General features: G+C 32.6%; 1 protein-coding gene across 11 annotated transcripts in view; it reads right to left on the reverse strand.

The window, feature by feature from the left end:
- ARID4B (AT-rich interaction domain 4B) overlaps positions 1-12,851 on the reverse strand; it is a 195,017-nt gene that overhangs the window by 61,546 nt on the left and 120,620 nt on the right. For all 11 annotated transcript variants that reach the window (XR_012481321.1, XR_012481320.1, XM_074262435.1 and 8 more), the window contains exons 9-11: positions 11,698-11,777; positions 8,760-8,836; positions 7,115-7,269 (exon numbers count right to left, since the gene is read on the reverse strand). Coding sequence is in view for 9 of the 11 variants with exons in the window: in XM_074262435.1 (XP_074118536.1) it covers positions 7,115-7,269; positions 8,760-8,836; positions 11,698-11,777 (312 nt within the window). In the remaining 2 variants the exon portion in view is untranslated. The remainder of the gene's footprint in view (positions 1-7,114; positions 7,270-8,759; positions 8,837-11,697; positions 11,778-12,851) is intronic.

Genomic DNA, 12,851 nt, shown 5'->3' on the forward strand with positions numbered 1-12,851 from the left:
ATAGGGGAAACAAAAGACCCCTTTTATCCAGTGGATTGCATTTTATAATGGGAAAGGGGAAGGAATAAAACTGACAAATGGAACTTTACAGTTATCCTGTCTGTAATGTACTACAATTCAATGGAGGGGATGTAAAACTATTTTCTTTGAAAGGGAGATACTGAGTTTATAAATCACTAGCAGGCCCAAAGTATACAACCATTTTCTTTTCTTTTCTTTTTTTTTTCCCTGAGGCTGGGGTTAAGTGACTTGCCTAGGGTAACACAGCTAGGAAGTGTTAAGTGTCTGAGACCAAATTTGAACTCGGGTCCCCCTGAATTCAGGGCTGGTGCTCTATCCACTGTGCCACCTAGCTGCCCCACACTATTTTCAAATATAGAGAAAAATCATTAAATTAGTTATGGGCAACAGGGGTCAGCTTAGGAGAAAATACTCAGATATCTAGATTCTTTTAAGGACAGCAGTAAATTAAAAAAAAATGAAAGTAGCAGAAGCAGTATTTATTCTTTAAAAAAGGTAAAAAAAATAAGAATAGCTGATCTTTATATTGCACTCTAAAATACTGATCATGTATTATATAATTTGAGGCTAATAACAACCATTATTATGTCTATTTAACATTTGAGAAAACTGAGGCCCAGCGATGATAAATGACTTGTTAATGGTCACACAAAGTCAAAAGCAGGATTCAAATCTATGTCTTCTATCCACTATCCACTACACATCAACATGAAGACGGTAAAGAACACTACTCACACATTCAAAAGTCTACAAATCAATTAATAATTAGGGTCCTGAAAAATCTGATAAATATACACAGAGATTTCATGGATAAGCTCACATTTATAAAGGAAATAGACAAAAGATACAAGAAAGCATATATGCTCAAGAAAGAATAAAAGACTGATATGTAACTATAAGAGGCTAAAGTTAAAAATAAGTTTACGTTTCTAAAAACACTAAGTATAATAGAAAGGGCCTTTAAAAAAATGTCCAATGTAAAAGAAAACAAAGAAAGAATATATTTACTCCTTGTGATAAATGGTAATGTTAACAGATAAAGAGAGAAGGAAATAATCATAGCTAGCATTTATATAGTGCTTACTATATGCCAGGCACTGTGGTTATAATTATTATCTTATTTGATCCTCACAACAATCCTGGATAGAACATAAAAGAAGAAAATTAAACTATCCCTCTTACTCGGTTTATCTTCTCCAATAAGAACAATTTTCTATTAGAAAGGGTACAAAAAAAGTTCAGAGATCTTTGAAGTTCAAGATAGGAATAGGGAAGAATTCAACTGCTCAAATCTCTGGAATACTAATCTCTAGTCTAATTCCCTGTTGGGATATTAAAATAATTTGTAGAAGAAATTATAGAAACACTGCTAATAATATTTTTGTGTAACTATGGAGAATGAGAAAAGTACAAGAATACAGGAGACTGTCAGATATTATCCTGATCAAAAAAGAACAAGAAGTAGGATATGACAAATACAACATGCTGAGTTTACAACAAAATTCTAGATATTATAAAACAGATCCTTTATGAGCAATTAAGAGAGAACTAAGATCACCTAGAACAAGTCATACAGAATTGATCTCATTTTCTATCTGTGGGTAGAACATTAGGCCAGTAGAGAAAAGGACCATCATAGACACATTATTACCTCAATATTAGCAAGTCATCTGATAATATCAATAATTTTACTGTTGAGAACAGGATGGATTAATGAAATCTGAATGATAGCACAATTAAGCATAATTATAGCTAGCAAATAAATATACCCAAGAAAAGTTGATTAATGAGTGAATACAACTGTCTCTAACAGTGAGACAAGGGTCTCTGTTCTTAGACCTGTTCTCTTTAGCACTTTCAACAACAGACTGCATACTGGGAAAGAAATCACATTTATAAAATTGGCATATGATACAAAACTAAGAATATAATCTATGTCTATATCTATCTACTCGATAAATTACTAGCTGAAAAATAAAGATCATCTAATCTAAAGCACTCATTTAACAAAATGAAGGTGCTGTCTAGCTGGAATGATGGAAATTGAAATTATAAAATGAAATTACATTACAAAATGAAATTAGGACAAAAATAAAGACCTGTTTATTAAATGTTTCAAAAATAATGATTTTCAGTTCTTTATGAAGAAATGTAGTTCCAGTAGCTTCATTTCAGAAACCAAGATACTGGAATATATTGCTGCTATTCAGTCATTTCAGTTCTGTTGGACTCTGTGACTACACTTGACATTTTCTTAGCAAAGATACTGGAGTAGTTTGCTATTTCCTGATCCAGTTCATTTTTACATATAAGAACTGAAGCAAAACAGAATTAAGCAGAAATGTCCCAAAACCCTGGGATGGCTCAATTCTGAGGCTGAACCCTTAGGTTCATTGATTAATTCATACCCCAGTAAGCCCTTCCCTCTCCAAAGCTTCCCAATCTTAGCTGTCAAGGTTTATCTGTTTTCTATCCCTCACTGATTTGCTCCATGATTCCCCCAACCTTCAATATCCTACTTAAAGGCTACCCATTCTATCATTGGTGCTTTTTTGTAATATCTGTTCTATAAGTAATAAGCTTACTTTCTTCTTAAACCTTTTTCCTTTCCCTCTCCTATCCATCTTCTCATACTCCCTGAAACCTGGTTTCCTTCGGATTGCAAAGCTTCTCTGGCCACACTCCAATCCCCAGCATTTGTTGCATTTTCACCCAAACTCTTCCACTTATTAACTGAACTGGAGGAATTAGGATATACATTTTTCTCAAAGGCCACTTTTAGTCTCTTTTCTACCACCATAACTCAGTAATCTTTTCTCCTTCTTTGAAGCTTATTCAATCTCTATCTGCCACCCAATCAAGATTCTGCTTGCTATTATCTAGCTGAACCCCAGGACATTTCTTTCCTCAAAAAATTCTGTTTTTCTCTCCTCCCTAATTCCTGACCTCATACTAAGGAACTTCAAAATATATACTAATATTTCCTCAATATTTCTTCCAGTTTCTCAACTCATGACTTATTCCTCATGACTTAATCCTCTACTCCACTGCACCTCTTGTTTGCTTCTCTCAGGTTCCTTACTTCTTTATCCTACTGAAGATCTTCTTGTAAAGTCTCAGCCTTAGATCCTTAAAGCCTCAGCTCCTACTCACATCCTGCTAAATAAAGCTGGAGAAAACCCTATAGTGGAAGGGGAGGAGGGAAGGAAGGGAGAGCTGATTAAATCCATGACAAATTTATGTTATGTAATCTCAACTAGGCCCTCCTTGTGGAAAGACAATCCTTTTATATTTCCCTGATTCACTATCCTATTTGCCACAATGTCTCTCCCAAATCCTTTCATCCCTCTTCATCCCCTTCAAACATCCTATGTCTATTCAATATCATTTGAGAACCATGTCTTGTAATTTCACTGAAAAAACTGAGGTCACTCACCAAGAATTAAATTTGCTTTTCTTCACTTCTCTTTTTGTTTTATGATTCAGATGCCTTCCTAATATGATTACCTCCTTCTTCCATCTCATGTGAAGAAGTGAGCTTTCTCCATGCCAAGTCAAAACTTTCTATACACACAAGTGATTCAATTATCCTCTAGCAGATTATCCTATCAAACCTATTCTCTACTTTCATTCTCTAGAGCTTGTCTACTGACTGCTTTCCTGATACTTAAAAACATACTGATGCCTTCCCTATTCTCAAAAGAAATCTTTCATTGATTTTTTCCCTCCTCAGTTTCCATGGCTAACTTTGAAGTTATTAAAAAAAAATCTGCTTTCACTTCCTTTCCTGACACTTTCTAAACTCTCTGCATTATAGCTTCAAACTTCATCATTCAATTGGAACTGCTAATGATTACCAATGATGTATTAATTACCTCATTTGATAGCCTTTTCTCAAACTTCATTCTTTTTGGCCTCTCTTCCCTGACACTATTAATCACTCCATTCTCCTTAAACTAGGTTTTTCTGTGACACAATACTCTGACTTTTTCTTACCTGTGTGACTGCTCTTCAGATTCCTTCACTAGCTGTAAAGGGCAGAACATTGGAGAAGTATACTTGAAACAAGATGTTAACTCAATGGAATTAAGATAATGATTCTCTAGTTTACATGTACTTAGTACTTAATATAGTTTAATAAGATTGACACCTATGATGATGTATTTATTATTCTGTGTGTGTGTGTGTGTGTGTGTGTGTGTGTGTGTGTGTGTGTGTGTGTGTGTAATAGCCAACAAGGACTGGTATACAGACATTCCATCTCCCACCATCCTGGTGGCTGGCCTGTCTTCCTGCAAATCCTCTACTGAAACCAAGACCCATTCCGGCCCTCCGGAAAGCTAGCCAGGCCCCAGGCAAAGAAGACAGACTGTGAAGAAGATAATAAAGACTTTGGACTTTATTCCTGACCATTCTCCTGATGAGTATTTTGCTGAAAACAAGACTGGTCCCGAGACCTTCAGAAATCTTAGCAGCACACTACAAGTAGTAACTAACTAAAGTGGAAGCTCCCCAAAGCTCTTTTTCCTTGTCGATTTTTTACTTGATTATGCTCGGACTTATTTATCTAATCCCAGTATCTCACCTAAAATTTCAATCTGATCACTAGACACCTCAGCCTAGATATGGTATAGATACCTTAAATTCAACATATCCAAAACAGAATTCACTATCTTTCCCACAAACCCTTCCCTCTTTTGAATTTCTCTTTTCCTTTGAGGTTAATACCATCCTTCCAGTCACTTAGGGTTACAACTTGGGTTTTATTCTTAATTCTTCACTTTCTCTCACCATCATGTATTCTATCTACTTCCAAATCACGTTAATACTTTTATCACATCAACCATAACCATTGTCCCTCTTTTCCTCTATTAGCATCCTGCAGCAGGATCTCATCAAATCATGACAAGACTGACACCATAGTTTGCTGGTTGGTCTCCTTGATTTATGCCCTATCCTATTCCATTCCAAGCTCCCCATAGAGATCAAATTAATCTCCCTAAAGTACAGATCTGATCATACCACTTCTGGATTCAACAGGTTCAAGAGGCCCTTTATCATCCCCAGGGCCAAATACAAAATTCTATTATGTGTTATCCCTTCACAACCTGTTCCTTTTTTTCCCCCTTCCAGTCTTCTTACTCCTTTCTTTACTTTTCCCTCCCTAGCCAACATATTTTACAATGGACTGATACTGGCCTCTTTGCTGTTCCTCAAAGACATTCCAATCTCCTGACTTATGGGCATTTTCTACAACTTCCCCTACCTGAAATTCTCTCTCTCTCCTCATCTGTCTCCTGACTTTCCTTACTTTCTTCATGTTCCAGCTATAATCTTATCTTCTACAAGAAACCCTTTTTAAACTCATTTAATACCATTGCCTTTTCTCTATGATTATCCCTCATCTATCCAGTATGTATCTTATTTGTCTGATTTTTTGCACATTGTCTCCCCCAAAGGACTATGAGCTACTTGAGAGTAAGAACTGGTTTGTTTGCCTTTTTTATGTCTCCAGGGCTTAGCACAGTATTTTTGAAATAAATATCCAGTTATTGGTAACTACTCAAGGTTCTTACATTTAAAGTACATTAAAAGTCATTCATATTTACAAATGGCCTCAAAACCATATGATCATGAATCTTTTCTGACTCTGTCCTCAGCCAATGCTACTGAAGAAGCAAAAAGGTGCAAAGAGAAGATAATAAAGGTCATTTTCTATTTTGCTTTTATTTTATGTGTTTCCTAGTCAGAGAATCCATTATTTACTGGTCCAGCTACTAGTGAAGGATGAGCCTCTCTGTCCATAGCCAGATTGTTGGGACAACAATCTATCATCAGGAACGTATCTGAAACCTTCTTAGCAGAGCAGAATCTGTCTATTTATACTAACAATGCATAGTCCTATTGCAAGTTCTCATATATCCATCATAATGGTGTATAAGACTACAACTCTGTGGAGCTCTAAAACTTCAGCTTTATAAAAAAGTCAACTGCACTACCAAAACTGGCATGCATGCACACATGCATACAAACACACACACACATATATATAAACAGTTAAGTGTTTTAGTTCACTGAAAGCTTAAGAATGAAATTAGAGTGGGGAATCTCTGCTTAAATGAATGAAAAAGCATTTATTAAATGCATGCCATGTATCCAGCATTATTAAAACAAAACAAGTTTTTTTTTTAAAAAACTCCATTAAGTATAGGCTACAAAATAAAGAAACTAATGTTCCTAAGTTCTTTGCATTGATAAAACAACACTTGGGGTATCATATTAAATTTGGGATTTCATGTTTTTAAAGTAACATAGACAAATTGGAGCACACCCAGAAGAGGGTGAGGAGGATAATTGGTGGGTATGGAATCACATGAGAAGGAACTGAGATATGTACTCTGAATAAGAGACAACCTAGAAGAAATACGACATTTCTATTCAAATAGCTCAAAGGATATCACATACAAAAGAAGACAATTTATGTAGTTCCATAAACCAGACTTAATACTGATGAATATATAGTACAGCAAATAAGACCTCAGCTCTGTATAAGAAAGAACTTCAACACAATTAAAGCTATTAGAAATGTAATTAGCTCCCTAGTAAAAGAGTGAGTTCTCTGTTACTAGAACTTTCTAAGCTTACATGAAACAGTCATCGAAAGAACAATTAAGCATTTGAATTTATCATAGATTTTATAGGTAAGTAAATGATATATTGATGGTAAAATAATCACAAAAAATTTTACATTAAAAATCTTCATTTCAAACATGCAGCAATCAGTATATAGGGAGAATTTAAATACAGCTTTAAAATATACTGCTAAACTTACAATGTTATTAATTTTACAGCTATATAATTATAACTGTAATTATAGTTATAATTAGCTATTAACTTGTCAAACGGCAACAGAATTTGATAAACAGTAATAAAATAATAATTCATATATTCAAGTTAAGTACTATCTATGTAAAATGAATTCATTGCTTACTGAATCTCTTTGAAGAAAAAAGTGAATTTTCTTTATGCTAAATACTGCTGGCAAAAGGAATACTTTCTATTACAATTAGAAATGCTATCAAATTTTACTTGCCTCCTCTTCGCTACTATTATCTTCTTTTTCTTTTTCATCATCTTCTTCCTCCTCCTCCTCCTCTGCTTCACTGCTAGAGCTATCCTCTTTCAATTCAGTTTTCCAGTTATTAGGAACAGTTTTACTTTTATGAAATTCAAGTGCATGGTCAAAAGCTATAATTGAATAAGAAATAGTGAAAATTTTAAAAAATCATAGATAATAGCCATAATAGATAATATATTAAAAGGGTGATTTTTTTAAATCCAAGGGTAAATTATGTTTAAACACATATATGAGTTAAAAGTTATTTTCATGCTTTTTGTATGTTTATATTATTTTAAGAAATAAAAAATTAAGAGGAAATACTATTCAGTCTAACACTTTAAACATTTTATGAAAGGAATATATGATAGCAGCATTAACTTTTAGAGTATAAACATTACTTTATTCACATTGTTATGAGAAAATAACTAAATTCACTAGCAATTTTAGAAAAGATAATTAAATTATTAGTGAAGAAAGCAAACACATACACACATATATCAAGTTTGAATTAAGGTTATGCTAACAGCTAGTCCAAACTGAAACAAATATGGTTTTAACTTTCCATAAGAAAATTAACAATTTATGAAATTACTTTTTGAGCTTTTCAGACAAACCACATATCATGTTATTAAACTAATAAGGAAGCCAAAATAGATGTCCATTAATTGAGGAATGATAAAATATATTTTGGTACATGAATTCAATGGAATATTCCTATGCTATAAGAAATAAAAATATAGTGAATATCAAAAAGCACAGAAAAACTTACATAAACTAATGTGGGGAGAATTAAGAAGTCTACAACAATGACAACTAAAAGCACCACCACACCATACAAACACACAAAATCAGAAGTAAATGTTGCAAAGCTACAAATAAGCCTGGCTCAGAAAAGATGTAAGAAGCCACCTTGCATCTTTGCAGGGAAGAGATGTTCATGAATGTAGAATACTTTACACATATGTATTTGCAAACTTTTTCAACCTTCTGATTAGTTTTGGTAATTTCTCCCCCTCCTTTGACTTTAAAAATATTATCTATTATATGGGATAGCTCTCTGGCAGTGGGAGGAAAGATATGAGGGGAAATTTTTGTGATGAATAAATTTGATAAACACGAATACAGAGAAAATTATTGCAAAAACATTCCGAACAAATAAAGAACTGGTTGCTACAAACTGTTTAACTTTCAGTGAAAGTTACTTTTTGTAGTATTTCAGAAAGGCACGTACTACATATAACAAATCATCACTGCATTTCCCTATGTTAAGAATACTTTTAAAGACTCTGGGCAAAGTTGGGTTTTAGTAGTATAGAAGATACAGTGAAGGATTTTTTTACATCTCCCCTTATTTGATAGACTATCTTTCCTAATTCTGAGAAGTCAAAAAAGTAGAAAGCATTTTGGAGAGTTTTGCTTTAAAAACAAAACAAAAAACTATGCATATAAAATCAAATTACGCTGTTTTTAAATCTGTCATAGTCAGACATTTATCTGTATACAGATATATATGTGTGTACCGATATATATGTGCATATACATAAATTTTCAAAGAAAAGTAATTTTTAAGTAAGTCAAAAACATTCAAAACAATATAGTCCAATGTACTCTTACCTACCTTGTTTTAATACAGCATCAGGTTTTGGTGAGGTTTCACTAGAAATTTCATGGACATCTTTTCTGGGAACTGAAGTACTATATGTATATGTAAAATATATATATTTTAAATAGAGAAAAATACACTGGTTAGAGACAAGAAAACTTAAAGGCTATAAAGAAAAGAAAAGAAAAGAAAAACAAAGGTGACAATTACAATGAAGGTGTGTATAAGGACTTTCAAGTCACAAAGTAGTTTCATCCTAATAATTTGGAAGAAAATGTCAAAAAATATCTGACAAGAATTAAGCTAACAAGAATGAACATAAAATAAAGTACCTAAACCACCTAAAAAAGTTGTGGAAACCGAACCTCAGAGATGTTTTGTAATAGATACATGCTACTGACAAAACTATAATGAATGACTGCAGATTTTATCAAGGAAGCATTAATCCGGGGAGTGGAAAGTAGATCCAACTCAAAGACTTTAGCTCTGGACATCAATATTTTAACTTATTTGAGTCATTTTTTAAAAATGATGATTTGATACCCTAACCATCAGGCTAATGAATAATAAATAAATAATATAATTAAAATATATAATTTTAGATATTTAAACATGACTAATAATAAGTGCTTATGGCACTGAATGCTTATGCACTTTTAAACAAGAAAAAACATGAATTTTTTTCTAATGCTTCTTTACTACTGTGTTTAAGAGAAAAATAATTTCAAAGATTACTGTTTATTTGCAGTGGACTTCAAACTTTTTCAAAAGTGCATCTATAGTTATATAAACATTTTTGGAGCATATATTCCCAATATTAAATATATATTTACAAATAATACATGCACACATACACATACATTAATCCAATCTAAACAAATGGAGGTGAGTCTTTATCTACTTTTATCTACTGTCCCAAAGTGTAGAGCTCAACCTCTAAGAGGTACTTGGCCAGCCATAAAGAGATATGAGAGATGAGCAAGTTGGGAAGTAGAAGGAAGTTTCAAATGCATCTGCAGAACTGCATTTTAAAGACAACCAGGTAAAGTAGTTAAATTAGATTTTAAATTGGCAGAAGAAGTCCGTGTCTGTGTGTGTGCACATGGAAAAGCTAGAGGAGGGAGAGGGGGAGAGATAGAAAGGGGATCGAGACAGAGACAGAGAGACTTGGGGGGAGAGGAAGGGAGAGAAGAAGAAAAAAGGAGAGAGGAAAGGAAAGAGAAAGGAAGAAAAATGGGGGGAGGAAGGAGGAGAGAGAGACAGAGACAGAGACAGAGACAGAGACACATACACAAAGACAGAGGTGTGGCGGTAGGGAGGAAGAAAGAGAGGGAGAGGCAGTTAGTTAGTCCATAAGCATTGATAAACTGTAGTTTAGGTGCCAAGAAGCATGCTAAGTGTTAGGATACAAAGAAAAGACAGCCCTCTGACCTGGAGGAACTTATAAAGAGGTAGGAGATATTGAGTCAAGAACAGGTGTGGCTGCATAAGCCCCAAAGTTTAAGGACTTGATCATCTTCCTCACTTTTATCTGGCAGCCCATATTTCTTTGGGCTATCCCACTGAATGTAGAGGGAATGGAAACTAGATCCAACTTAGAAGACTGCTGCTGCTCTAGCCATCAATATTTTCTTATTTGGTCACTTTTTAAAAATGATTTGATAAACTAACCACAAGCTAATTTAACTTCTGTCTTGTCAGTAGCATCTACTTTAAATTTTTTTATGCTTTCCATTCAATCTTCAGTTTTTAATTCTGTGACTTGAATGGAACAATCTCTTGATTGTAAAGCATGTTATATTCCTCTTATTTATTCTAATTGGCATATTTATTAGAATATGTGTTTTAATTATTAGTTTTTTGAGGAAAGAACCATAATTATTTATCTTTATTATTTCCAGCATTGCTTTATTTATTATCAAACTGTCTTATGGAGCTTAATTAATTATTCCTGGATGAAGCAATTTTTAAAAATCAAATTTTTGAATTTGCAAACTAAAAAACAGACTCTGCTTCTACCAAAGTTTAGATAGCTATAAGATTTAGTCTTAAAAAAAAAAAAGCTACACCTCCTAAACATTTATATACAGTTGTTACTAATGTTTTAAACATCTAGTTAGTACATAAATCACTTCCCAACAAAATTCTCATGAAAATCATCTCCCCCCCAAAAAAAGTTAAGAAAAATGGCTAATAAAGTTCAAGTGACATGTCACTATCTATCTCTGAAACTTAATTTTAAAAAATAGCAGAAAGAAACATAGTTTAAATTTAATATTTTGAAATCAATCTGTAAAACTTGTGTCTGGTTATCTTCTAGTATTATCTTTACTATATTGTTATAGTTACTGTGCATAAAGTTCTTTTATGTAATCATCTAATTATAAAACAAGCAAGTATATAAAGATTCAAAATTCAACTATGAAAAAAATTTTACATGAAAAATCATTCACAAATTAATGCATATCCTAAGTGAAACATAATAAACCTGACTGCAGAAATATCAATTTATCAGTATATTTCAAATGCTATAATTTCAGCCAACAGATGTCACTATAATCACTGAAAATAACTTGAGTGATTACAGTCTTACAGTAAGATATTTTATACAAGATAGAAAAAATTTTATTTATAAAAACCATATTAAAAATTTCAGTCATAAGATAGCTAATATGAAACTACTTTTAGAAAGGAAAATTAAAATCAAGATAGGCAAAGAGACACTATACCTTGTGATATTAGATTAACTAATGAATGTAAAACACTATATGATTCTAGCAATTCTCTTATACTGCTTTTGAGTTAAGTGGATAAAGAGTTTTAAAAAATCGTTTTTGCCAAACTTGAAATGAAATGTCACCCAAAACAGTACTATTATTAAAAACAATTCATCATTTTAATGCTGTAAGAAATCGGATATGGAGATTTTTTAATGTAAAACACTTTTACTTACAATTTGCCATCTTTGAAAGAGCGAACTAGAATATTGTCCTTCTTTACTGCAATATCATCACTGCAATCTGGGCAAACCACCTTTAAAATATACCACATAAAATATTAGAATCAAAATTTTAAATTTACATATAAATATGTCAACTTGTCAAAGAAATGATCATTGATTTTTAGGTGGAGTCACTTTTTTTTTTTTTTTTTAAGGTGGAGTCACTTTTTCATTTATCTGACCCTATTTTTCTTCTAGAGCTCTGATTTATTCAGGTTTTGGCCCAGGGCTTTCAAGAGAGGGCTCCAGAATGAAAATAGAAACAAGGGCTCAAGGTCTATACAAGAACAGAAAATCAACTGAGTTGGAACTGTAACAAAGGAGGAAATAGCCACATGAGGAATTCAAAACAAGGTTAGAAAAGGAGAAAGAAAAGTATAAGAAGAGAGATCAGAGAATGGATCATCTAGGTAATACAGAATATCAGATTTTTAATTTCATACTCTTGAGTCTTGAATAAGCCAAAAATAAGTTTCCACTAGTCATATGTGTATTGTGGCCATGTACCAACATACATACATATGTAAATATCTATATATGTGTGTACATATTATCTGTATATAACACATATTTATGTACATATTCATATATTATATATACACACACATAAATGTGTGAATTAAATTACATTCTAAAACCTCTGTAACAAAGTTCAAAGTAAATATACTTCAGACTTTCAGTAATACACTGGAGACTTTTTTTTTATAAAAGCATATGCATGTATATGCACACATATACACAACACAATATATACCTCAAAGCTGTCTACCTTTTAAAAAATATATATTTAATTTTAATTTTCCTGTGATTATGATGTAGAAATTAAGGGACTCTGTTGAAGCACTTAGTAAAAGGATTGGGCAGAATTTTCTGTCCGATTGGTTTTTAACATGTAGATCAATTTCTTTAAAACAACTGTAGATTTTACTGTAAGCTTTGTAATACTTTTCAGGGCCTAGTGAAATAAGTGCAGAGTTCTGTAAAATAAGGAGAAGATGGCTATCAAATATTTATCTTTCTTTTATTAGACTTCAAATAAGTATTTTAAAACAAAAATTGTTGAAAACTGCTGAAGTGAGCATGTGTCACTGGAACCTGAAATTATT

This window comes from Sminthopsis crassicaudata, chromosome 4, assembly GCF_048593235.1.
Source record: "Sminthopsis crassicaudata isolate SCR6 chromosome 4, ASM4859323v1, whole genome shotgun sequence".
Classification (NCBI taxonomy): domain Eukaryota; kingdom Metazoa; phylum Chordata; class Mammalia; order Dasyuromorphia; family Dasyuridae; genus Sminthopsis; species Sminthopsis crassicaudata.